Here is a 27,735-nt window from a genome sequence, read left to right as displayed (position 1 = left end):
GGGACATTCCTAAGCTGTACCTGGGGCCTCAGGTAACAGGTGAAGGGGGTGGGACGGTGCCAGACCCTGGACTGCTCCACCCAGTGCACCTGCCTTTAAATGCTATTCGGGTGTTTTACAGGGACCGAAGGCAGCATGAAGATTGTACTGTGCCTCCTGGTGCCTCTTCTGGTGGGACTCATCTTTATTGACGGGGACACTCAGGCAGGTAAGAGATCAGCTTCAAAGGAGCCTTTTCTTTCCAGTTTGATGGTCTCCTCTAACAAAAATTGGGAGGTCAACCTTAAAAAGCTTAAAGCTGCAGCAGTATCTGTGAGGATCCTCACTGTCCTCACTGTCCTCGCTGTCCTCGCTGTCCTCGCTGTCCTCTCTGTCCTCGCTATCCTCGCTGTCCTCGCTGAGGATTCCCTGTCTTTTGTTCCGTTTTATGTGAGGAACTTTGCCTTTGCTGAGATGCTATCACTTCTGTTACATAGGTATATTATAATTTGATACTTTGTAGCTCATTGACCGATGATGATTTCCAGGTCAACTTTAAGGCCGGCCATACATGGGTCGAAAATCGACCAAATTTTTTTGTTCAACCTAAGAATAATCGTCCGATTTTCGCTCTGTTAGTGGGTCAATGGCAGCGGACGATTTTCGCGGCTCCTCCCCTTTCCGGTGATCGGGCATGTTGGAAAATTTGCGAAAAACGACCGATATTCGACTCAATGATGGTCAAATCGTACGATCGTTTTTCCAAAAAGAATATGCGCATGAAGGAACAGAAGATTTGCATGTTATACGGGGTGAACTTTATGACGCGGTCGGCTGATTTTCGAAATCATTGATGGCGACATGGGATTACCGAGTGAACGACGTTTCCAATTTTTAAACAAAAAATTGTTCAGAATTCGACCCATGTATGGCCTGCATTAGTCTCGGTTCACACCACTGCAACCTGAAAGTGCGACTTTGCCAGGCGGCTTCCTGGCGACCTGAGTGCGACTTTGAAGCGACTTTCAGGGAATGCTGGGTCATCTTTCTGTAATGTCGGATCCAAATCACATCAATATGGATGAGGATCCGACTTCGGAGGCGACTTCTATTAAAGTCTATGGGCACAAGTCGGGTAGAAGTCGCCTTGAAGTAGCTCAGGAGCCTTTACTAAAGTCGAAGCGACTTCAGTTGTGCTCATTAAGTCGGCTGTCATTGACTAACATGGGATTTCACGTGTCATGCGACTCGCAAGTCGGATCCCAAGTCACTGCAGTGTGAACCTAAAACTCCGGTCGCACCAGGTGCGACTTGTCATGTGATTTGCCGTGCCATGCGAGCTGCAAATCGCATGGCAAGTCGCACACTATTGTCCACCATTAAAGCTGTCCTATCTGTGTGATTCCAACTTGGTTGTAGCCACACCGATTTTTAAAGTAGCGCATGCGCCACTTCAGGTGCAACTCGCATTGACGCCTGTCGAGTCGCTCCTCAAAACTGAATGACATCCAACTTTGAAATCGTGCGACTTCATCGGATCGGTGTGACCAGGGTAAAAGCTGCGACTCTTGGTAAAATACTTTGTGAGGAACTTTGCCTTTGCTGAGGACGTCATCACGTATTATATTTTATTTTGATACTTTTGTAGCTTGCTTACCAATAATGAGTTTGAGGTCAACTTAGGCTGGGTTCAGTTTGAGGTTGATGCGTTTTTCTGGCGCGTTTTGCGAAGGCCTTTTATCAAATGCGTTTTTTGCAGCGTTTTGCGTTTTTTTTTTCTTTTATGGTTGAACTGGATAGAATTTTGTCTTTTTTCAGCCAGACTAACTATGTAGTGGAACTTTACATTATCTGGCACTCAAGTCGCATCAAAGTCGCACAGGAACCTTTATGTGGCTAAAGTCGCATGTTCGGGTTAGCGTTTTGACCCTTACAGTTAACCCCAGCCCTTAACCCTAACAGGAGACTTTGGTCCAGGGGCGGACTGACCATTTGGAAACTTGGGCACTGCCCGAGGGCCCGGGATCAGTAGGGGGCCCCATGAGATGCCCCTGGTACCTTTGTCATAGGCTTTTTTGAGTTTGGGCAAGGACACAGGGGCCCCACGATGCCCTATTGCCCGGGGGCCCCATGAGTTGTCAGTCCGCCCCTGCTTTGGTGTCATTATTTTGATGCTACTTGAGTGCCAGAGAGTGTAAAGTCGCATCAACGTCGCACTACATGAACAGAACTGACATACTTTTCTATTAGCAACAAAAAACACAAAACACCTCAAAAAAGCAGCAAAAAACACACACAATGGTTAACACTTCCGCCTGGCAGCATTCGGGTCGTTGGTTCGAATCCCAACCACAGCACCGCCTGCCTGGAGTTCGCATGTTGTCCCTGTGCCTGCGTGGGTTTCCTCCCACACTCCAAAGAGGTCATTAATCCCCCAAATGGTACCTTTTGTTCACAAGTGTTATCAAACCCAAAAGTAAACATTTATTCTATTTGCAGCTTACCAACTCTTAGACGTGACGGCTGAATTAGTTCTCTTTTCTAGGCTTTCATTCTTCTATTTTCATATGGCGATCCAGCCAGTAAGTCTGTTGTTTTTCAAAAAGAACAAGAATGTATCAATTTGCATGAATGAGACAAACCATTTCCCACTGACGGGGGGGGGGCTGACAATGATCAGCTTTTATTTATTAATGTAAAACTTTTATCCCTGAGCCCGGGCTCACACTGACGCGGTACGGAATTCGCAGCATCAGAATCGCACCCCGTTCACGCGAACCGCTGCGGGTGTGTATGTTAAGTTAACAACACCCCGAAAGCGGTCCGCAAAACGCGGTGCGATATGCAGAATCAGATCACATAGGCGTGAATACCCGAGCGATCCGATTCTAGTGCGGACCAAAAAAGGGTTCTGCGTGTTTTTGATGCGGGTGCATTGCGATTAGAGCCGCACACAAATCGCATGTGATCGGCAGAGGAATGCGGCGCGGTTCCGGTGCGAATCACATGCGATGTACCGCAGCGCATGTATGTGAACCCGGGCTCAAGGAACAAAGACTGGAACTGATTATAAAGTGTGAGCCGGAGCCCAACGCGTTTCATGGACTTCATCCACTTCTTCAGGGCCGTCACCATGGAAATGTTTAACAACCGATACAAACAAAACAAAAACATTCACTCAGTAATTCATATTTCTCATTCTGGTAAATAAAGTATCAAATTGTATCAAATGAAACTTTAACCTGAAATCTCAATTATACTGACTGTATGGTTTTGCTTTGTAATAGTAGTTAACCCCTCCCCCTCCAGAGGATACACCCCCCCCCTCTCAAGAGGATTCCCCCCTCGCCCTCCAGAGGATACACCCCCCCTCTCAAGAGGATTCCCCCCCTCGCCCTCCAGAGGATACACCCCCCTCTCAAGAGGATTCCCCCCCCCCTCGTCCTCCCTAGGATACACCCCTCTCCCTCTCAAGAGGATTCCCCCCCTCGTCCTCCAGAGGATACACCCCCCCTCTCAAGAAGATTCCCCCCCCTCGCCCTCCAAAGGATACACCCCTCTCCCTCTCAAGAGGATTCCCCCCCTCGCCCTCCAGAGGATACACCCCCCCTCTCAAGAGGATTCCCCCCCTCACCCTCCAGAGGATACACCCCTCTCCCTCTCAAGAGGATTCCCCCCCCGCCCTCCAGAGGATACACCCCTCTCCTTCTCAAGAGGATTCCCCCCCTTACCCTCCAGAGGATATACCCCCCCCAAGAGGATTCCCCCCTTCGCCCTCCAGAGGATACACCCCCCTCACAAGAGGATTCCCCCCCCTCGCCCTCCAGAGGATACACCCCCCCCTCAAGAGGATTCCCCCTCTCACCCTCCAGAGGATACACCCCCCTCTCAAGAGGATTCCCCCCCTCACCCTCCAGAGGATACACCCCCCTCTCAAGAGGATTCCCCCCCTCACCCTCCAGAGGATACACCTCTCAAGAGGATCCCCCCCTCGCCCTCCAGAGGATACACCCCTCTACCTCTCAAGAGGATCCCCCCCCCTTCCTGACCAGTTCCTTTAACTGACAAATTAAATTTCCGTCCTTTTCCCCCCACAAATCTTTCAGTGGTATTTGATAGCCTCTGCGTTATTTTATTTTTTGCGCTATAAAAAAAAACTTTTTGAGAAAAAAAAAATATTTTTTACTTTTTGCTATTAAGCACGGACTTGGTGTCACTGACATCCCCGGTGACACCAATACAGTGATCAATGCTAATAAAAAGCCCTGACACCATACTGATGGGGTTAATATGAGGGGCGATCAAAGGGTTACCTGTGTGCTGGGAGTGTTTTACTAGGGGGCGGTGTGTTGGTGCTTCACTGTAGGCACACTGCTTTGTATGGCTCTGCATAGGAGCATGCTCACAGTGACACGCATCCAGCACACAGTTAACCCTTTGATCACCCCAGATGTTTACCCCTTCCTGCCCAGTGCCATTAGTACAGTGTTGGTGCTTTTTATTAGCACTGATCCCTGTGTTGGTGTCACTGGGGATGTCAGTGACTCCAAGTCAGTCCCCCCGCCCCCCCAGTGTCAGAATGTCCGCCGCAGTCCCACTATAAGTCGCTGATTGCCGCCATTATTAGTATAAAAAAAAATCCCCGTATCTATCCCGCCATTTGTAAACGCTATAACTTTCACGTAAACCCATTAATTTACACGTATTGGGATTTTTTGTAGCGAAGACACGGAGCGGGAGACATTTTGGACAAAATTTTTGACAGAATTAGATTTTTTAAATTTTTTGCTGGACGTGTTTAATAGCAAAAAGTCAAAAATTTATATATTTTTTTTTCAAAATTGTCGGTCTTATAGAGCAAAAAATAAAAGCCTCACAGGAGATCAATTACCACCGAAAGAAATTTCGGTTTGTGGGAAAAGAAGGACGTAAATTTCATCTGGGTGCAGCGTCACATGACCGCGCAATTGTCGGTTTAAGTAACAAGGCGCCGTATCGCAAAAGATGGCCTGGTCAGGAAGGTGGGGGGGGGGGGAATCCTCTGGAGGGGGAGGGGTTAATAGCAATTTAACTCTTTATTTAAGAGGTTCACCAAAACAAATCTCAGCAGGGTGGTGTTCTATGGGGGACTCCCCAACTAAAGCCCACCAGTGTACCCCCGATATGATTGGGGGTGGGGGGGGAGGCGGAATTTGTGATTTGAACATTTTCCTTCCTAATATAATTGTAAGTATTAGTAAACGTGACACAAAGTCATTATACAGAATATTTTTCATTCTCCGTAAACGTCAGGGATTGCTGAAAAGGCAAAAAGAGGCGGTGCCTCCAGAGACGCGGTGCCTCCAGAGACGCGGTGCCTCCAGAGACGCGGTGACTCCAGAGACGCGGTGACTCCAGAGACGCGGTGCCTCCAGAGACGCGGTGACTCCAGAGACGCGGTGCCTCCAGAGACGCGGTGACTCCAGAGACGCGGTGCCTCCAGAGACGCGGTGCCTCCAGAGACGCGGTGACTCCAGAGACGCGGTGCCTCCAGAGACGCGGTGACTCCAGAGACGCGGTGCCTCCAGAGACGCGGTGCCTCCAGAGACGCGGTGACTCCAGAGACGCGGTGCCTCCAGAGACGCGGTGACTCCAGAGACGCGGTGACTCCAGAGACGCGGTGACTCCAGAGACGCGGTGCCTCCAGAGACGCGGTGACTCCAGAGACGCGGTGCCTCCAGAGACGCGGTGACTCCAGAGACGCGGTGCCTCCAGAGACGCGGTGCCTCCAGAGACGCGGTGCCTCCAGAGACGCGGTGACTCCAGAGACGCGGTGCCTCCAGAGACGCGGTGACTCCAGAGACGCGGTGCCTCCAGAGACGCGGCGGGGGGTGCTCGCCAAACAATCGCGCTATAAATCAGCGATCCGTTATTTTCCCAGGATAATATTTATACAAATCTTCGCTGTTACAATTTCAGAAAATCGTTTTCATTTTCCATCGTATTCCGCAGGATTTTTTTTCATCTTCATCCCTTTTTGTTTCCCTGGATCGCGGTCGCGGACGCACGGCGCTCGCCTCTCATTGGGACTTCGTCCAGAAGAAGAAGAAAGTGATTGTAGATCTCTCTGTATAAAATACATCATACAGTTAACCATTTCCCGACCGCGCTACAGACAGAAGATGGCTACAGCGAGGCCGGCTGGGTCTGGGAGGGTGTCCATGGATGTCCTCCCAGAACCAACACCGACCCCCCCCAGTCAGAGCCACTTTTACCGTGTGACCAGCTGTGTCCAATCACAGTGTAAGTAGGAAATGCCGGTTATTGGCCGTCCTCTCCTCGCAGTGACAGCGCATATGGAGAGGAGAGCTGATAAGAGGCATTTCCCGGTGCCCATTGGGGCGTCCAATAGTGCCCATCTGTGCTGGCTTTCAGTGCCTCCCCAGTGATGCCTGTCAGTGCCCATCAGTGCCTCCTCATCAGTGCCCATCAGTGCCTCCTCATCAGTGCCACCTATCAGTGCCTCCTCATCAGTGCCCATCAGTGCCTCCTCATCAGTGCCCATCAGTGCCTCCTCATCAGTGCCCATCAGTGCCTCCTCATCAGTGCCCATCAGTGCCACCTATCAGTGCCTCCTCATCAGTGCCTCCTCATCAGTGCCCATCAGTGCCTCCTCATCAGTGCCACCTATCAGTGCCTCCTCATCAGTGCCTCCTCATCAGTGCCTCCTCATCAGTGCCTATCAGTGCTGGCTGTATTGATAACATTTATCATATTGATAACATCGATAATATTGATAACATTGATAACGTGGATACCATTGATAATATTGATAACATTGATAACGTGATTACCATTGATAATATTGATAACATCGGTACCATTGATACCATTGATAATATTGATAACATTGATAATATTGATAACATCGATAATATTGATAACATTGATAACGTGATTACCATTGATAATATTGATAACATTGATAACATCGATAACGTGGATAACATCGATAATATTGATAACATCGATAATATTGATAACATTGATAACGTGATTACCATTGATAATATTGATAACATCGGTACCATTGATACCATTGATAATATTGATAACATTGATAATATTGATAACATCGATAACGTGGATAACATCGATAATATTGATAACATTGATAACGTGATTACCATTGATAATATTGATAACATTGATAACATCGATAACGTGGATAACATCGATAATATTGATAACATCGATAATATTGATAACATTGATAACGTGATTACCATTGATAATATTGATAACATCGGTACCATTGATACCATTGATAATATTGATAACATTGATAATATTGATAACATCGATAACGTGGATAACATCGATAATATTGATAACATTGATAACGTGATTACCATTGATAATATTGATAACATTGATAACATCGATAATATTGTTAACATTGATAACGTGGATACCATTGATAATATTGATAACATCGATAACGTGGATAACATCGATAATATTGATAACATCGATAATATTGATAACATTGATAACGTGATTACCATTGATAATATTGATAACATCGGTACCATTGATACCATTGATAATATTGATAACATTGATAATATTGATAACATCGATAACGTGGATAACATCAATAATATTGATAACATCGATAATATTGATAACATTGATAACGTGATTACCATTGATAATATTGATAACATTGATAACATCGATAATATTGTTAACATTGATAATACTGATAACATCGATAACGTGGATAACATCAATAATATTGATAACATCGGTACCATTGATAACATTGATTACATGGATACCATTGATAATATTGATAACATCGATAACGTGGATAACATCGATAATATTGATAACATCGATAATATTGATAACATTGATAACGTGATTACCATTGATAATATTGATAACATCGATAACGTGGATACCATTGATAATATTGATAACATTGATAATACTGATAACATCGATAACAGGAGAAGAAACAGAGAGATCATTCCCTCTGTACAGAGCTCTGTGTTGATTGTCAACACAGGGTGCTGGGCTGTGATTGGACATAGCTGATCAGCAGGTGTCGGCGGTGAATCATTGGCCAGGACCTGCTGATAAACTCTCGCTGTGTACAATCACAGTGGGAGTCTGCGGGCAGGAACGCGCACCCGGTACCCAGAAGAGGCCAGCGATGTACGGGTATGTTGCTGTGCGTGGACGGGCCATCCTTCCGTAGCACATTGCAGGTGGGCAGTCCACAAGCGGTTAAATATATATGGCCAAGAGAGTTGATGTTCTAATAAAACATAAGTTGGACTTGGCCGTTTGTGTGTTTGGTAAACACATGAATAGTAAGGGCGTTCGGTGGGCTGTTCACCGGCCACGCCCCACAATGCACTGTGCTCTGACGGCGCGTGATGACGTCACAAGGGGACGGTGTCACCCGGTTGATGTCACCGGGTGGCCCCCTGCCCCTTAGATATGTAAGAACTGTCAGGCCGGTGCAGCTGTCAGACGGCGGGCATCAGCGTCGAGCGCGGAGCTTTTTTTTTTCTTTTTTCGGGGGGCGGCGGGCACGTGGTTGACGTTGGATCTACTTCGGGGGACTTTTTTTATTCTTGTTTTTAATAGAGGACTTGGCAAAGACCGTCACCTGTCTCTTTTACTACACTTTTTTTTTTTTTAGTGAATGGGTAGCGGTACCATGTACCCCATACTCATTCACATGGGGAGGGGGCTCGGGATATGGGGGCCCCCTTATTAAAGGGGGCTTCCAGATTCCGACAGGCCTCCCGTCTGCAGACCCTCACAAGCTCAGGTTTGTGGGGAAGAGGCCCTTGTCCCCATCAACATTAGGACAAAGTGCTTTGGAGAGAGCACCCCCCCCCCCCCCCATGTTGAGGGCATCGTGATTGATGTTGGATGTACTCTGGGAGACATTTTTGTTATTCTTGTTTTTAATAAAGGACTTTTCAAAGACCGTCTCCTGTCATTTTTTACTACAGTTTTTTTTTTGTGAATGGGTAGCGGTACCATGATCTAGGGGGCACCCTTATTATTTTTATTATTGTCAATCGATCCTCCTTCACCTCCTACAATGACGTAGATCCATTGTTATTTGTGATGATCTTCTGCCCAGTGATGTTTCGTCAACTCCACGATGATGCTGCCCAGCCTCACTTCCACTAAAAGACAGATCCCTGGCTGCTGTTTGTCAATAACAGCACTGGGGACCCTGGATGACATACCTGACCAAGTATGGTCAGTGACGTCACCCATGATCTTTGAACCTTTTGAACCTTGAGTATACATTGGGTGAACCTTGAGTATACATTGGGTGAACTGTAAGTAAAAGTTGGGTAAACCTTGAGTAAAAGTTGGGTAAACCTTGAGTACAAGTTGATTGAAATGTGACTAAATGTTGGGTGAACCTTGCGTAAAAGTTGGAAGCATCCTCAGTAAAAGTTGGATGTTTCTTGGGTGATGTTTGGGTGAACCTTGAGTAAAAGTTGGGTGAACCTTGAGGAAACTTTGGATGAACATTGAGCAAACGTTGGGAGAACCTTGAGTAAAAGTTGGGAGAACCTTGAATAAAAGTTGGGAGAACCTTGAGTAAAAGTTGGGAGAACCTTGAGTAAACGTTGGGAGAACCTTGAGTAAAGGTTGGGAGAACCTTGAGTAAAAGTTGGGTGAACCTTGAGTAAAAGTTGGGAGAACCTTGAGTAAACGTTGGGAGAACCTTGAATAAAAGTTGGGAGAACCTTGAGTAAAAGTTGGGAGAACCTTGAGTAAAAGTTGGGAGAACCTTGAGTAAAAGTTGGGAGAACCTTGAATAAAAGTTGGGAGAACCTTGATTAAAAGTTGGGTGAACCTTGAGTAAAAGTTGGGTGAACCTTGAGTAAAAGTTGGGTAAACATTGGATGAACCTTGAGCAAAAATTAGGTGAAGTTTGAGTAAAAGGTGAACTTTGAGTGAAAGTTAGGTGAATGCTGAGTAAAAGTTGGGAGAACCTTGAGCTAAAGTTTTGTGAGTCTTGGGTGAAAGTTGCTGGCTGCTGTTTGTAAATAACAGCACTGGGGACCCTGGATGACATAGTGGACCAAGTATGGTCATGACCATATGTGGTCAGTGACGTCACCCATGATCCCCACCTCTGTGTTCACATTCCAGCAGCACCAGGGGTCTGCCATTTAGCGAAGGTAGTGCAGCGGGGCAGGATCATCAGGCAGTAGGTGGGTCGTCTTCCTTTGATGGATCTACATTGGTGGACCATGTGATTTGACGGCTGTAATGTAAAAAATGGATGATGCCATTGACCAAATGTGGTCTTGACTATATGTGGTTGGTGACCTCGCCGGTGACCCTTGGCTGCTTTGTTTGCATTCTAGCAGCTGGAGAGTTGGGTGGGCAAACTTGCCAAATATGGGCAGATTATCCTGCGGTTCACTAAACAGCCAACAGGCTGGGTTCAGTCCGTAGTCACGTTCGATCCGAGCCGAAGCTCGACTCGACTTTGGTGTCGAGTCGATCTGGTTTCAGCCGCTGTTTTTTTCCAATCTCCTGTCAGATCTAAAGCAAATAATTGTTTCATAACTACTCAATCAAGATGACAAAGAGAAAACAATGTATTGTGAAAGAGATTCCTTTTCCTTCTCCAGTTCCAGACCTCTTAATAACGATACTATACATAATACACTTTGGCAGGATTTAGGTTTCCATGCTGTCACTCACCACACTTGAGCCTCTTGCTTATGTTTTGTTGCCTTTTAGTTGGCAGGCAGTTAAAACGGAGCAGTATCTCCCCTCCCCCATATTCCAAAGACTTTGATAAAAGAATGATCCCCATGGAATATATTTCTCACTTAACCACAATAAAGGTTTTAGAAGGACTCCTGCTGAGGAAATTAGGTGGATGGGTTCAAGACTCCTGACAACAATAAAAGCAGTTCCCTGATGTGCAATTTATCGTATACCCCTTTTCAGGGCCGGGACAAAGACCTTATTCATGATTGTGTGTCCCACTATTCTCCAATGTCTGTGGCCAACTTTAGGATGATAGGGGTTCCATGTAGAAGTATGGAGACAGAAAATCCACTTTAAAGCACACCTGTCACTTATGAAGACATTTATTTGCAAAGAATTTATTAGCAGGTCCTTCAACCTGTAACATAGCTAGTAGTTGGTTGCATTCAGCTGAACTTGTTCTGTAATGTTGGATGTAATGGTGCTGGTGGTGACCCTTCCTCAATGCAACCACTTGCCCAGGGGGTGGAATCCGTGAGATATCTTGTGTTCCACGAACTACCCCCTCATGGGGCTTTGAGCTTAGCTGCAGGCTACCCTTAGGTTAACCAACAGGTACTCATGGACACAGAGGTGGATAGGTGCCCATAGCAGGTCCTTCATGCACCTAAGGGTGGAGTCTGAGATATTTTGTGTCCCACCAAGAACTATCTCATGGGAGTTTGGGCTTAGCTGCAGGCTACTCCCAGGTCACAACAAGTACTCATGGATTCAAAGGTGAATGGGTGCCCAAGGCAGGTCTTTCATGTAACATAGCTAGTATTTGGTTACATTCATCTAGACTTGTTCTGTAATGTTGGATGGCATGGGTGCAGGTGGTGACCTTTCATCAATGGATCTACTTTCCCTGAGAGTGGAGTCTATGGGATAGCTGGTGTTTCACCATGGACCCCCTTATGGAACTTTGGGCTTAGCTGCAGGCTACCCTCAGGTCACCCAACAAGTACTCATGGATGCAGATGATGAGAGGTGTCCTTCATGTAATGTAGCTAGTCATTGGTTACATCCAACTGGACTTGTTCTGTAATGTTGGATGTAATGATACCGGTGCTGACCCTTCCTTATTGCAACTACTTTCCCTCAGGGTGGAGTCTGAGATAGGTGGTGTTCCACCAAGGACCCCCTCATGGGAATTTGGTCTTAACCGCAGGCTACCCCCAGGTTACAACAGGTACTCATGGATTCAAAGGTAGATAGGTGCCCACAGCAGGTCCTTCACATAATAGCTAGCATTTGGATACATTTAACTGGACTTGTTCTTTAATGTTGGATGGCACAAGTGCGGGTGATGACCCTTCCTTAATGCAACTACTTTCATTGAGGGTGGAGCCTGTGAGATAGCTGGTTCCCCACCAAGAACCATCTCATGGAAGTTTGGGCTTAGATCAAGGCTACCCCCAGGTCACCCCAAAGGTACTCATGGATACAGAGGTGCCCATAGCAGGTCATTCATGTAACATAGATAGTAGTTGGTCACAATCAACTGGACTTGTTCTGTAATGTTGGATGGCATAAGTGTGGGTGGTGACCCTTCCTCAATGTAACCACTTTCCATGAGGGCGGAGTCTATGAGATAGCAGGTGTTCCACCCTCATGGGACTTTGGGCTTAGCTGCAGACTACCTTCAGGTCTCAAAGGTGGACAGGTGCCCATAACAAGTCCTTCACATAACTTAGCTACTAGTTGGTTACATTCAACAGGACTTGTTCCGTAATGTTTGATGTAATGGTGCCTGTAATGACCCTTCCTCAATGCAATACTTTCCCTGAAGGTGGAGTCTATGAGATAGCTAGTGTTCTGCCAAAGACCCCCTCATGGGAGTTCTGGTTTAGCTACAGGCTACCCTCAGGTCACCCAATAGGTATTCATGGATGCAGACGTAGATAGGTGCCCATAGCAGGTGATTCATTTAACAGAGCTAGTATTTGTTTACAGTCAACAGGACTTGTTCTGTAATGTTGGATGGCACCAGTGTGAGTGGTGACCCTTCCTCAATGCAACTACTTTCCCTGAGGGTAGAGTTTATGATATAGCTGATGTCCCGCCAAGGACCATCTCATAGGAATTTGGGCTTAGCCACAGGCTACCCCCAGGTCACAACAGATACTTATAAATTCAAAGTCGTATAGGTGCCCTTAGCATGTTCTTCATGTAACAGAGCTAGTATTTGGTTACATTCAACTGGCCTTGTTCTTTAATTATTAATGACACAAGTGTGGGTGGTGACACTTCCTTCAATGCAACCACTTTCCCTGAGGGTGGAGTCTATGAGCTAGTGGGTGTTCTACCAAAAAACCCCTCATGGGAGTCTGAGCTTAGCTGCAGGTTACCCCTAGGTTGCCCAACAGGTATTCATGGACATAGAGGTGGATAGGTGCCAATAGCAGGTCCTTCAAGTAACATACTGTAGCTCCTGGTTGGTTATAGTCAACTGGACTTGTTCAGTAATGTTGCATGGCACAAGTGTGAGTAGTGGCCCCTCCTCAATGTAACCACTTTTTCCTGAGGGTGGAGTCTATGAGATAGCTGGTGCTCTGCCAGGGACCCCCTCATGGGAGTCTGGGCATACAGTAGCTGCAGGTTACTCCTAGGTAGCCCAACAGGTACTCACGGATGCAGAGGTGGATAGGTGCCCTTAAAGCAGAAGTGATGACTGACTGTAGAAGAACTGACTGGTAATGGACTGTACTAGGGCTACTAGTAGCAGACTGTGACAGGACAGACTGGTGGTGGACTGTAGGTGGACTGGTGGTAAAAGAGAGTAGGTTGGCTGACTGGCAGTGTCAGACTCAATGCTCAGTCGGTGACAGAAAATCCTGTTTGAGTTTATATGGGCATCTGGGTCATGTGATGTGGCCATGACACTCGTGGTAGAACCCATGATAGATAGATAAGACGCCAGTGATGGAATGAGGAAGGTGACTGTGAAATTGAATACATTTTGTAGCTTATCCAAGCGGCTTCTTTGGCTCTAATGACAGTCAGGAACATACCCCAACAGCTACAGTATATCTACATGGGTAACTCAGTCAACCTTCATCCAATTACCATGGAATGTGTCAAGACAGATGTTTATTACCCAAGAACATGATAGCAAGTGTGAAAGTGTATGAAACCACCCAATTATATTTCCATATTCCAGTCACCATTGTGTCATGAAGGCTGGGACAAGTGTTAATTGTTCTAATTACATATCCGAAGGTGTGAATTGTCAAATTGCCAGGTAGAGATGTTGAAACAGAATAATGTGTGGAAGACAGATGGTGTTGAATGGCTTCACTCCTGTTCAGGGATGGTTGTTCAAGTTTGACCTTGATGGCCTCTTTCACTCAGTCATCTTCTTCGTCAAAAATGTGACTTAATTGTCCTCCAAAGAATATCCATTTTTCTTAAGGTGAAACTCCACAAGTGGTGATAGTCATTCAGGCATTCTTTTTACACCCTAAAAATTAACTTAACGTCTCCCAAATTTGTGTTCTTCTTTCCCCTATTACATTGTCCATTGGGTTCACTGAAAACAACGTACTTGCATACCTAGTAAATTCAGTATTGTCTGATATAATTCACCACATGCCGAGTCTATCATCCACGCCACCATCTTCTTTGCTGAGGTCATCGGGAATTGGGTGTTAACTACTTCTTGCACATATGCATGTACATACCAGTGTGCTGGATATTGCCTTGAAGCCTCCAGGAGTCTTTTGGTTGGGCATTCATTTATGACTAGGTGAGAAAGCAGGAAGTGTGGGACTGTGTCCTGCCAAATAAAAGTATTTGAGAATAAAAAAAATAATAATAAGTGGGGAAAGGAGGGGGGGGGGGTATGTAAAGTTCCTGAAGATGGTGAAAGTCCACTTTATAGAAAGTTGACATTCCTTCAAGGATACCCTTGTTGCAGACTTTCCATTGCTTCCTCTCTGTTGATATCACTGACACTGACAGAAAGATGGGGGGGAATGGGAAATTGCTCTAACGGATAGCGAAAACAATCTAACAGGGCTTTTTATCCTTCCCCAATCCATCCAAAACAAAAAAAAACATTTTGGCTGGACTTATAATCAACTAGATCAGTATGGGGAATCAGGTGAGGTAAGATGTGAATTATCGGAAGATTTATGCCATAAACCCACATAAGCTTCTTTTATTCTGGGAGGTTCACACTGACAGGTCTATTTCATCAAAAATTCACCCAACTTCTACTCATTTTACCATAAAATTCAATTAGAAAAATGTGTAGTAAAAGTTGGATGAATCTTGAGTAAAAGTTGGGTGAACCTTGAATAAATGCTGGGTGAACCTTGAGTATACATTGGGTGAACCGTGAGTAAAAGTTGGGTAAACCTTGAGTAAAAGTTGATTGAAATGTGAGTAAATGTTGGGTGAACCTTGAATAAAAGTTGGGAGCACCCTCAGTAAACGTTGGATGAATCTTGGGTGACGTTTGGGTGAACCTTGAGTAAAAGTTGAGTGAACCTTGAAGAAACTTTGAATGAACCTTGAGCAAACGTTGGGAGAACCTTGAGTAAACGTTGGGAGCACCCTCAGTAAAAGTTGGATGATTCTTGGGTGAACTTTTGGTGACCTTTGAGGAAACTTTGGATGAACCTTGAGCAAACGTTGGGAGAACCTTGAGTAAAAGTTGGGAGAATCTTGAATAAAAGTTGGGAGAACCCTCAGTAAAAGTTGGGTGATGGTTGGGTGAACCTTGAGTAAAAGTTGGGTAAACATTAGATGAACCTTGTGCAAAAATTGAGTGAACTTTGAGTATACATTGGGTGAACCGTGAGTAAAAGTTGGGTAATCCTTGAATAAAAGTTGATTGAAATGTGAGTAAATGTTGGGTGAACCTTGAGTAAAATTTGGGAGCACCCTCAGTAAAAGTTGGATGAATCTTGGGTGAAGTTTGGGTGAACCTTGAGTAAAAGTTGGGTCAGCCTTGAGGAAACTTTGGATGAACCTTGAGCAAACGTTGGGAGAAAATTGAGTAAACGTTTGGAGAATCTTGAATAAAAGTTGGGAGAACACTCAGTAAAGGTTGGGTTAAGTTTGGGTAAACATTAGATGAATCTTGAACAAAAATTGGGTGAACTTTGAGTAAAAGTTGGGTGAACGTTGAGTAAAATGTGGGAGAACCTTGAGCTAAAGTTTTGTGAGTCTTGGGTGAACCTGGGGTGAAAGTTGAATGATTTTGGGATGAAAGTTGGGTGAACCTTGTATAAAAGTTGAATGAATCTTGGGTGAAAACATAAATGAACAGATCCCTAAGTGTTGAGGTGGAAGGTGAATGCCTGATATCACATGGAACTTGTTACACTTATTGATTACATTGTATATTGTTTGTTACAATTTGTTCCCTGTCATCATTCTGGTAATTTGTGTCTAATTTGGGATCATGAAGAAATCAATCATCAACTAATATATACAGATGACGTCTTGTGCCAATTGTGTAAGAGATCACTTACTGTACACAGGCAACAATGCCAGGACTGGTTTGTCATCACTGTGTACGTCTGTGGGAATCTGTGCCCATTTGTGACGTAAGGTTGGGCATCCCATTCCAAAACCATGGCCATTAATATGGAGGTACCCCATCCTGACCATGGCTATTAATATAGAGGAGCCCCATCCACACAATTACCATTAATATGGAGGAGCCCCATCCCCACAATTACCATTAATATAGAGGAGCCCCATCCCCACAATTGCCATTAATATGAAGGAGCCCCATCCCCACAATTGCCATTAATATGAAGGAGCCCCATCCCCGCCATGGCCGTTGATATGGAGGAGCCCCATCCCCACAACTGCCATTAACATGGAGGAGTCCCATCCCCACCATGGCCATTATTATGGAGGAGCCCCATCCCCACAATTACCATTAATATGGAGGAGCCCCATCCCCACAATTACCATTAATATAGAGGAGCCCCATCCCAACAATTACCATTAATATAGAGGAGCCCCATCCCCACAATTACCATTAATATGGAGGAGCCCCATCCCCACAATTACCATTAATATTGAGGAGCCCCATCCCCACAATAGCCATTAATATGAAGGAGCCCCATCCCCGCCATGGCCGCTGATATGGAGGAGCCCCATCCCCACAACTGCCATTAACATGGAGGAGCCCCATCCCCACCATGGCCATTAATATGCAGGAGCCCCATCCCCACAATTTCCATTAATATGGAGGAGCCCCATCCCCACCATGGCCATTAATATGGAGGTACCCCATCCTGACCATGGCTATTAATATAGAGGAGCCCCATCCCCACAATTACCATTAATATGGAGGAGCCCCATCCCCACAATTATCATTAATATTGAGGAGCCCCATCCCCACAATAGCCATTGATATGAAGGAGCCCCATTCCCGCCATGGCCGTTGATATGGAGGAGCCCCATCCCCACAACTGCCATTAACATGGAGGAGCCCCATCCCCACCATGGCCGTTAATATGGAGGAGCCCCATCCCCACAATTTCCATTAATATGGAGGAGCCCCATCCCCACCATGGCCATTAATATGGAGTTTCCCCATCCCCACCTTAGCCATTAATATGGACTTGCCCTCATTCCCCCATGGCCATTCACATGGATTTGCCCCTCTCCCCCACCCATGGCCATCAATATGGAGTTGCCCCTCCCCCATGGCCATCAATATAGAGTTGTCCCCCTTTTGTGGCTATAACATCCACAACTCTTCTGGGAAGGACTTTCCACAAGTTTTTGTAGATGTCTGTGGGAATTTGTGCCCATTTGTGAGATCTCAGTTATGGATGTTGGATGAGAAGACTTGGCTCACCATCTGCGTTTCAATTCACTCCAAAGGTGTTCAGTAGGGTTGAGGTCAGGGCTCTGTACAGGACACTCAAGCTCCTCCACACCATACTGGTCAAACCATGTCTTTATGGAGATGGCTTTGTAAACAGGGGCACAGTCATGGTGGAACAGAAAAGTGTCTTCACCAAACGGTTATCACAAGGTTGGAGGAGCACAATTGTCTACAATGTTTTTCTATGATGTAGCATTACCAGGACCCTTCAGTGGAAAAACCTGAACTTGGTCATTGGAGTGGGTCCACATACTCTGGACCAATATAGCTGCTGCTGCTGGGCCATACAATCCACCGTTTTGCCATAGGAGAGGGAACAGTAATAGCCAAGGCTGTCCTGCAGGATGATAAAACTACTGTTCTGCTTCTGCATCGATTCCCGTAATCCTCGGCTCCCAAAAACAAGTTGCTGAAGCTGCTATCACAGTATAGACCAGTCTTTGGTTCCAGGGGAGAGTCCATCCCTCAATGGTATAATATTTATATGTAGGGTTTGTTTAGGTAAGCAACCCACTGGCATCTCCTAGTTCTTAAGGAATCTAACCCAATTAATAACCCTCACCCTAGTACTACTCTCACCCCTATAAGATAATGGTAAGGGTTACCCATGGGGTTAGGACTAACACCAGGGTAAGGGTCACCTATAGGATAAGATTTACCTATAAGGTTAGTACTAGGGTAAGGGATACCTCTAGGGTTAGCAGTGGGATAAGGGATACCTAATAGCTTTAGGGTTAGAATTACATTAAGGGTTACCTATAGAGTTAGGCTTTGTACTAGATTGAGGAATATCTATAGGGATATAACTAGGGTTTGGGTTAGTACAAGGGTGACAGTTACCTATAGGGATATAACTAGGGTTTGGGTTAGTACAAGGGTGACAGTTACCTATAGGGATATAACTAGGGTTTGGGTTAGTACAAGGGTGACAGTTACCTATAGGGATATAACTAGGGTTTGGGTTAGTACTGGGGTGACAGTTACCTATAAAGATAAAGCTAGGGTTTGGGTTAGTACCTGGGTGAAGATTACCCATAGGGATAGAGCTGAGGTTTGGGTTAGTACTAGGGTGAAGGTTACCTATGGGGATAGAACTAGGATTTGGGTTAGTGGGGGATAGCGTTAAAGCTAGAGTGAGGGTTACCTGAAGTGTAATGCTAGGGTAAGGTATACCTATAGGGTTAGCACTGGGGTAAGGGTTTCCATTATGGTAACAGTTAGCATTAGGCTAAGAATGAATGCTAGGGTAAAGGTTACCTATACGTTTGTAGGGTAAGGGTTACCTATAGGGATAGAGCTGAGGTTTGGGTTAGTACCAGGCTGAAGGTTACCTATAGGGATAGAGCTGAGGTTTGGGTTAGTACCAGGGTAAGGGTTACCTATAGGGATAGAGCTGAGGTTTGGGTTAGTACAGGGTGAAGGTTACCTATAGGGATAGAGCTGAGGTTTGGGTTAGTACCAGGGTGAAGGTTACCTATAGGCATAGAGCTGAGGTTTGGGTTAGTACCAGGGTGAAGGTTACCTATAGGGAAAGAGCTGAGGTTGGGTTAGTACTAGGGTGAAGGTTACCTATAGGGATAGAGCTGAGGTTTGGGTTAGTACCAGGGTGAAGGTTACCTATAGGGATAGAGCTGAGGTTTGGGTTAGTACCAGGGTGAAGGTTACCTATAGGGATAGAGCTGAGGTTGGGTTAGTACCATGCTGAAGGTTACCTATAGGGATAGAGCTGAGGTTTGGGTTAGTACTAGGGTGAAGGTTACCTATAGGGATAGAGCTGAGGTTGGGTTAGTACCAGGGTGAAGGTTACCTATAGGGATAGAGCTGAGGTTTGGGTTAGTACCAGGGTGAAGGTTACCTATAGGGATAGAGCTGAGGTTGGGTTAGTACCAGGCTGAAGGTTACCTATAGGGATAGAGCTGAGGTTTGGGTTAGTACCAGGGTAAGGGTTACCTATAGGGATAGAGCTGAGGTTTGGGTTAGTACCAGGGTGAAGGTTACCTATAGGGATAGAGCTGAGGTTGGGTTAGTACCAGGCTGAAGGTTACCTATAGGGATAGAGCTGAGGTTTGGGTTAGTACCAGGGTAAGGGTTACCTATAGGGATAGAGCTGAGGTTTGGGTTAGTACAGGGTGAAGGTTACCTATAGGGATAGAGCTGAGGTTGGGTTAGTACCAGGGTGAAGGTTACCTATAGGGAAAGAGCTGAGGTTGGGTTAGTACTAGGGTGAAGGTTACCTATAGGGATAGAGCTGAGGTTTGGGTTAGTACAGGGTGAAGGTTACCTATAGGGATAGAGCTGAGGTTGGGTTAGTACAGGGTGAAGGTTACCTATAGGGATAGAGCTGAGGTTGGGTTAGTACCAGGGTGAGGGTTACCCATGGGGGTCGCGTTAGAGCTAGAGTGAGGGTTACCTGAAGCGTAAGGCTAGGGTAAGGTATACCTATAGGGTTAGCAGTTAGGTCAAGGATACCTATAGGGTCAGAGTTAACAGTAGGGTGGGGGTCATCTCTAGGGTTCAAGTTAGGTTGAGGTGAGGAATTCATTGCTAAGATAGAACGACTCTCTAAACCTCATGCAATTAATAGGAAGGACAGAAGGCAGCTCTGGCTCTGCTACCCGACTAACGATCTCCCATCTCTTTCAGACAAACCTGGAAAATGCCCCCCACCGGAGGAGCTGTCTCTAGGGGTGTGCTTTGTTAAACGGTGCGAAAATGACACCATGTGTACGGGAAGCCAGAAATGCTGCAAAACCGGCTGTGATGGCTACCAGTGCCTGATGCCAGTAGGTGAGCATTGCAGAGGTACTCCGCCTGGAATGAAATCTCCACCAATAAAAGGAACCCTCTGAAGGTTACGGCACATGTAAACCCAACTGCTAAAATCTCATATAAGCTTTGACGTGTTCATGCCATTCCTCCCTGGTGATCCTGCCCTAAAGGTTGTTGTTCAGGCACTTCCTGTTATAAGGTGACAACACTCCATCCCTGTCTCCTAGCTTTCGTCCAACGTTGCCACCTTTCCAATGAAGACCAAATTAATTTCCTTTCATTTATATCTTTTTCAAACGCATCCACATTTTTCCAATGGATTTGAAGTATTTAAAATAAAATAAAACAAAAGAAAATATCGAATCAATCCGAATTCACCATGAAAAATAGCTGGTTCTATTCCATTTGAAATTCGAATTTTGGAAGACGGCTATATTCTTTCTGTTCCATTCTTTTCTATTCTGTTCTGTTTATTTTTTGTTCTATTTTATTCTGTTCTTTTAAAAATTTTAATTTTGGAAGACTACATTCTTTCTATTTTGTTCTATTCTATTATTTTCTTTTCTGTTCTATTCTATTCTTTTTGATGTTGGAATTTTCAAAGATGGCTATATTTATTCTATTCTGTTATATATCCTTTTATTTCTATTCTTTCTATTCTTTTCAAAATTTGAATTTCGGAAGATATATATATTCTAACACTAATACACACATTCTTTGAAGGAAATCAGAAATATATTTATATTTCAAATTTGTTTTAGAATTCGATTTGAATTTTGGATGAAATTTCATTTTGTTATTTTGGATTCATTTAAATTCATTACTTTTGTAATTTGGAAAATTGGATACGTCCGGATCTCTGAATAACAAAAGTTATGTCCGAATTTCGATTTGGAACAAACAAAAAGCCAACTGCACAAGTCTAGGGGACGTATCTGTTCCAGGAGCACTGACTACAGGGGGCGCTGTGCCCTGCTCCACCCAAAACAAGGCATGTAGTCTCACTTCTCAAAATACACTATATTGCCAAAAGTATTGTCCCCGCCCTCCAAATCATGTGATTCAGGTGTTCCAATCCCCTCCCAATCATGTGACTCAGGTGTTCCAACCCCCTCCATATCATGTGATTCAGGTGTTCCAATCCCCTCCCAATCATGTGACTCAGGTGTTCCCATCCCCTCCATATCATGTGATTCAGGTGTTCCAATCCCCCCCATGGACACAGGTGTATACAATCCATCCCCTAGGCATGCAGACTGCTTCTACAAACATTGGTGAAAGAATGGGTCGCTCTCAGGAGCTCAGTGACTCCAAGCGTGGTCCCGTGATAGGTGGTCACCTGGGCAATAAGTCCATCCGTGACATTTCCTGGCTACTAAATATTCCACGCTCAACTGTTAGTGGGATTATAACAAAGTGGAAGCAACTGGGAACAACAGCCACTCAGCCACCAAGTGGTAGGCCACGTCACATGACAGGGCGGGGTCAGCGCATGCTGAAGCGCACAGTGCGCAGAAGTCGCCAACTGTCTGCAGAGTCAATAGCTAAAGACCTCCAAACTTGGTGTGGCCCTCAGATGAGCCCAACAACAGTGCGTAGAGAGCTTCATGGAATGGGTTTCCATGGCCAAGCAGCTGCATCCAAGCCTTCCATCACCAAGTGCAATGCAAAGCGTCGGATGCCGTGGTGTAAAGCATGCCACCACTGGACTCTAGAGCAGGGGAGACATGTTCTCTGGAGGGACCAATCATGCTTCTCTGTCTGGCAATCCGATGGACATGTCTGGGTTTGGCGGTTGTCAGGAGAACGGTACTTGCCTGACTGCATTGTGCCAAATGTAAAGTTTGGTGGAGGGGGGATTATGGTGTGGGGGTGTTCCTCAGGGGTTGGGCTTGGCCCCCTAGTTCCAGTGAAGGGAATTCTTAAGATGACATATTGGACAATTTCATGCTCCCAACTTTGTGGGAGGAGTTTGGGGATGGCCCCTTCCTGTTCCAACATGACTGCGCACCAGTGCACAAAGCAAGGTCCATAAAGACATGGAGGAGCCAGTTTGGGGTGGAGGAACTTGACTGTCCTGCACAGAGTCCTGACCTCAACCTCATAGAACACCTTTGGGATGAATTAGAGCGGAGACTGCGAGCCAGGCCTCCTCCCCCGACATCAGTGCCTGACCTGACAAATGTGCTTCTGGAAGAATGGTCCAACCTTCCCATAGACACCCTCCTAAACCTTGTGGACGGCCTTCCCAGAAGAGTTGAAGCTGTTATAGCTGCAAAGGGCGGGGCCAACTCAATATTGAACCCTACGGACTAAGACTGGGGGGCCATTAAAGGTCATGTGTGTGGAAAGGGCGGGGCCAACTCAATATTGAACCCTACGGACTAAGACTGGGGGGCCATTAAAGGTCATGTGTGTGGAATGGGAGGGGCTAACTCAATATTGAACCCTACGGACTAAGACTGGGGGGCCATTAAAGGTGATGTGTGTGGAAAGGGCGGGGCCAACTCAATATTGAACCCTACGGACTAAGACTTGGGGGTCATTAAAGGTCATGTGCGTGGAAAGGGCGGGGCAAACTCAATATTGAACCCTACGGACTAAGACTGGGGGGCCATTAAAGGTCATGTGTGTGGAAAGGCCAGCAGCCCAATACTTGGGGCAATATAGTGTATTTTATTTATCTGATCTGATATTTTACCATCCGAATGTTTCACACGATTCATGTCTATGTCTTCTCTCAGATAAGCCGGGATCGTGTCCCCCTGTCATGGAACCTCTGAATGGGACGACTTGCGCCAAGACCACTCAGTGCATATCTGACAGCAATTGTAATGACAACCAAAAATGTTGTCCAGCGGCGTGTAGCAGCACATCCTGCCAGATACCGGTACGTACAATCGATTTATATTTATTTTGTATTGATATAGCTCTGACATATACCGCAGCGCTGTACAGAGATCACTGAGCCAGTCACATTAGTCTCTGTACCAGAGGAGCTTACAGTCCTCTCAGTCTCTGTGCCAGAGGAGCTTACGCTCTAATGTCCCCTCCCCCGCAGTCCCCTCAGTCTCTGTGCCAGAGGAGCTTACGCTCTAATGTCCCCTCCCCCACAGTCCCCTCAGTCTCTGTGCCAGAGGAGCTTACGCTCTAATGTGCCCTCCCCCACAGTCACATCAGTCTCTATACCAGAGGAGCTTACGCTCTAATGTCCCCTCCCCCACAGTCCCATCAGTCTCTGTACAGAGGAGCTTACGCTCTAATGTCCCCTCCCCCACAGTCCCATCAGTCTCTGTACCAGAGGAGCTTACACTCTAATGTCCCCTCCCCACAGTCCCATCGGTCTCTGTACCAGAGGAGCTTACACTCTAATGTCCCCTCCCCCACAGTCACATCAGTCTCTGTACCAGAGGAGCTTACGCTCTAATGTCCCCTCCCCCACAGTCCCATCAGTCTCTGTACCAGAGGAGCTTACACTCTAATGTCCCCTCCCCACAGTCCCATCGGTCTCTGTACCAGAGGAGCTTACACTCTAATGTCCCCTCCCTTACATTCACATCAGTCTCTGCACCAGAGGAGCTTACACTCTAATGGCCCCTCCCCCACAGTCACATCATCTCTGTACCAGAGGAGCTTACGCTCTAATGTCCCCTCTCCCACAGTCCCATCAGTCTCTGTACCAGAGGAGCTTACGCTCTAATGTCCCCTCTCCCACAGTCCCATCAGTCTCTGTACCAGAGGAGCTTACACTCTAATGTCCCCTCCCCCACATTCACATCAGTCTCTGCACCAGAGGAGCTTACGCTCTAATGTCCCCTCCCCCACAGTCACACACTGTTAGCAAATACTACAAACCGACCCATAAACTACTTCAGGAAATCTCCCCATTATGGGAGGGGCAGAGACACAAACTACTGGGGGAAATCTCCCCATTGTGGGAGGGGCAGAGACACAAACTACTGGGGGGAATCTCCCCATTGTGGGAGGGGCAGAGACACAAACTACTGGGGGGAATCTCCCCATTGTGGGAGGGGCAGAGACACAAAACCGGGGGGGGGGGGGGGGGAGATGAAAGTAATGTATTTGTGTAAGCTCCTTTAATGCATCATTTCTATGAATTGTCCTCCTCCAGCCTCGCCTTTTTCCTCGCCTTTGTTTGTCCCGCACGTCTCCTATTCACTATTTATTCACTGGAATTGGCGGCTCTCCAGCGCTCGCCCAGCACTTTCTATCATTCTGTTGTGCGGGAGATTACAGTGTTCGGGGAACATTGACCATCCATCAATTGTTGGCGTCCAGAAAACCAGCGATCCCTGGGCAAACAAACACAACTTTGTGTGCGGTCACATGACGGCGATTTCTGCCGCCCGCAGTGTCACCCGCTGTCCAGATATAAATCCAGAAGGTGACACCGTAGTCTGGAGAGGATTCCTGGATCCTAAAAGTGTACCTGATGGGGAGCTCTGATGTGATGGGAGGACCTCTGATGTGATGGAGGACCTTTGATGTGATGGGAGACCTCTAATATGATCAGGAGACCTTTGATGTGATAGTAGGACCTCTGATGTGATGGGGGAACCTCTGAGGTGATGGAGGACCTCTGATGTGATGGGGAGGACCTCTGATATGATGTAGGACCTCTAATGTGATGGTAGACCTCTGATATGATCAGGAGACCTTTGATGTGATGGGAGAACCTCTGATGTGATGGGGAACCTCCGATGTGATGGGGAAACCTCTGATGTGATGGGGAGACCTCTGATGTGATGGGGAGACCTCTGCTGTGATGGGGAGATCTTTAATGTGATGGGAGGACCTCTGATGTGATGGGGGGACCTCTGATGTGATGGGGGGACCTCTGATGTGATGGGGGGACCTCTGATATGATGGGGAGCTCTGATGTGATGAGGGGACCTCTGATGTGATGGAGGACCTTTGATGTGATAGGAGGATCTCTAATGTGATGGGAGGACCTCTGATATGATGGGGGATTTCTGTTGTGATGGGGGGACCTCTAATGTGATGGGGGAAAGCTCTGATGTGATGGGCAGACCTCTGATTGGATGGGAGAACCTCTGATGTGATGGAGAACCTATGATGTGATGGGGAGACCTCTGATATAATCGGGAGACCTTTGATGTGATGGGAGGACCTCTGATGTGATGGAGGAGCTCTGATGTGTTGGGGAGACCTTTCATGTGATGGGGGACCTCTGATGTGATGGAGGACCTCTGATGTGATGGGGAGACCTCTGATGTGATGGGGAGACCGCTGATGTGATGGGGGAACTCTGATGTGATGGGGAGACCTATGATGTGATGGGGAGACCTCTGATGTGATGTAGGACCTCTGAGGTGATGGGAGAACCTCTGATGTGATGGAGGACCTTTGATGTGATGGGGGAGTTCTGTTGTGATGGAGGAACCTCTGATGTGATGGAGGACCTTTGATGTGATGGGGGAGTTCTGTTGTGATGGAGGAACCTCTGATGTGATGGGAGGACCTTGGCTGTGATGGGGAGACCTCTGATGTGATGGGAGAACCTCTGATGTGATGTAGGACCTCTGATGTGATGGGGAATACTGGATATGATGGGAGAACCACTGATGTGATGGGGAGACCTTTGATGTGATGGGGGGGGGGCTCTTTTACAAGGTAATATCTGGGTTTACACAGGTATTTTGCACACAAAGAGGATTTATATATTTTGGCTATTGAAGAGAATACTTAATTGAACGTTTTGTCTAATTTTTAATGCTTTAATGATCCAGAATAATGTTTATTAGCGTTCCCGGCGCAGACGATTCTCACCTCCTTCCTCGTCTTTTCTCTCCTAGGTATAATTTCTGGAGCAGGAAGACTTTGCAGTTTCTGAACGAAGGAGAAAAAATCCAGCTGCCCGCGTTCTAGAAATCTCTCTCTTTTTCCGGTCCACACGGACATTTCCTCCTATAGTGTAATATATTTGCAAAATTAAAGAATAATCAGAACTGCGTGGCGGGGGAGACGGCGGCGGGGGAGATGGCGGCGGGGGGAGATGGCGGCGGGGGAGACGGCGGCAGGGGAGACGGCGGCAGGGAAGATGGCGGCGGGGGGAGATGATGGCGGGGGAGATGGCGGCGGGGGGAGACGGCAGCGGGGAAGATGGCGGCGGGGGGAGATGGCGGCGAGGGAAATGGCGGCGGCGGCGTCACCACGTTGTGTATGAAATTGATTGTATTTATTGACTTGTGTGATACTATTTATAACGGACCTTTGACCCGCTCTGTGCTTTGCTTGCAGCGTTCCTGTCCATGAGCCCGTTTTCCTTAACGTCGCGCTCTCGCGGTTTGTGGGGGGGGGAGGGGCTTTAGCCGGTTCCGTTGTGTAATCCTTTCGCTTCGTCACATTGCGATCGGAAAGCAACTTTAGGATGGAAGAAAAAGTCGAATTCCATTGGTTTTCCTCGAAAAATGTTGGCAAGGGGGCAGTTTAGTACTTTTCAGATCTCTAGGCTCCGTTCGCAAAGCGCTGTTTTCTTCTTTCAAATTTTTGGTAAAATACCTCCAAGCGCTTTTTCAAAAAGTTTTTCTGACATTCATTAACAAAAAAAAAACGCTACACAGTAACAACCGGGCAGGACTCGGCGTATTTATTGGCAGTTGTAAATACTGGGTTGTTAAGGAGCAGGCGGCCGCTCTGTCCTTAACAATTAGTAAACTTGGTTGTTAGGGGCGGGCAGCCGCTGCGTCCTTAACAACCAGTAAACATGGCCGTTAAGGAAGCAGCAACTGCCTGGCCCTGACAATCAGTAAAGGCAACCGCTGCATCCTTAACAAAATGCTTGTTAAGGAGCAGGTTGCCAACATATATTTAAAAATCAGTAAACTTGGTTGTTAGAGGCGGGCAGTCACTGCGTCCTTAACAACCAGTAAACAACATGCTTGTTAAGGAGTGGGTGGCCAACACGTATTTAAAAATCAGTAAACCTGGCTGTTAGGGGCGGACCGCCACTGCGTCCTTAATCAGCAAAAATGGTTGCTAGGGGGGAGGCGACCGCCACGTCCTTAATCAGTAAAGATGGCTGTCAGGAGAGGGCGGCTGCCGCATCCTTAACAATCAGTAAACTTGTTTGCTAGGGGCGGGCGAGCGGCCGCCGCTGCGTCCTTAGTAAGTAAACATGGTTTTTGGGGGGGCGACTAACCAGTAAACAACATTGATGTTAAGGAGCGGGTGGCTGCCACGTCCTTAACCAGCAGTAAGCATGGTTGCTAAGTTGCGGGCAGCCCTCGTGTCCTTAACAACCCATAAACAATATGGTTGTTAAGGAGCAGGCAGCCACCATGTCCTTAAGA

General features: G+C 46.5%; 1 protein-coding gene across 1 annotated transcript; it reads left to right on the top strand.

Annotated features, from left to right (window-relative positions):
* Positions 1 to 105: 105 nt before the first annotated feature.
* Positions 106 to 26,413, top strand: LOC149428785 (waprin-Thr1-like). Its single transcript, XM_089667007.1, has 4 exons — positions 106 to 208; positions 20,276 to 20,419; positions 23,146 to 23,291; positions 26,239 to 26,413. The coding sequence occupies exons 1-4, from the start codon at positions 136 to 138 to the stop codon at positions 26,242 to 26,244; spliced, it is 369 nt and encodes a 122-aa protein (XP_089523133.1). The 5' UTR covers positions 106 to 135; the 3' UTR covers positions 26,245 to 26,413.
* Positions 26,414 to 27,735: the final 1,322 nt, after the last annotated feature.

The sequence above is a fragment of the Staurois parvus genome, unplaced genomic scaffold (assembly GCF_062004578.1).
Source record: "Staurois parvus isolate SC_StPar_1 unplaced genomic scaffold, SC_StPar_1.0 ptg002970l, whole genome shotgun sequence".
In the NCBI taxonomy this organism is placed as follows: domain Eukaryota; kingdom Metazoa; phylum Chordata; class Amphibia; order Anura; family Ranidae; genus Staurois; species Staurois parvus.
Note: the sequence above shows the minus strand (reverse complement) of the source record. Positions and strands in the feature narration are given on the sequence as shown.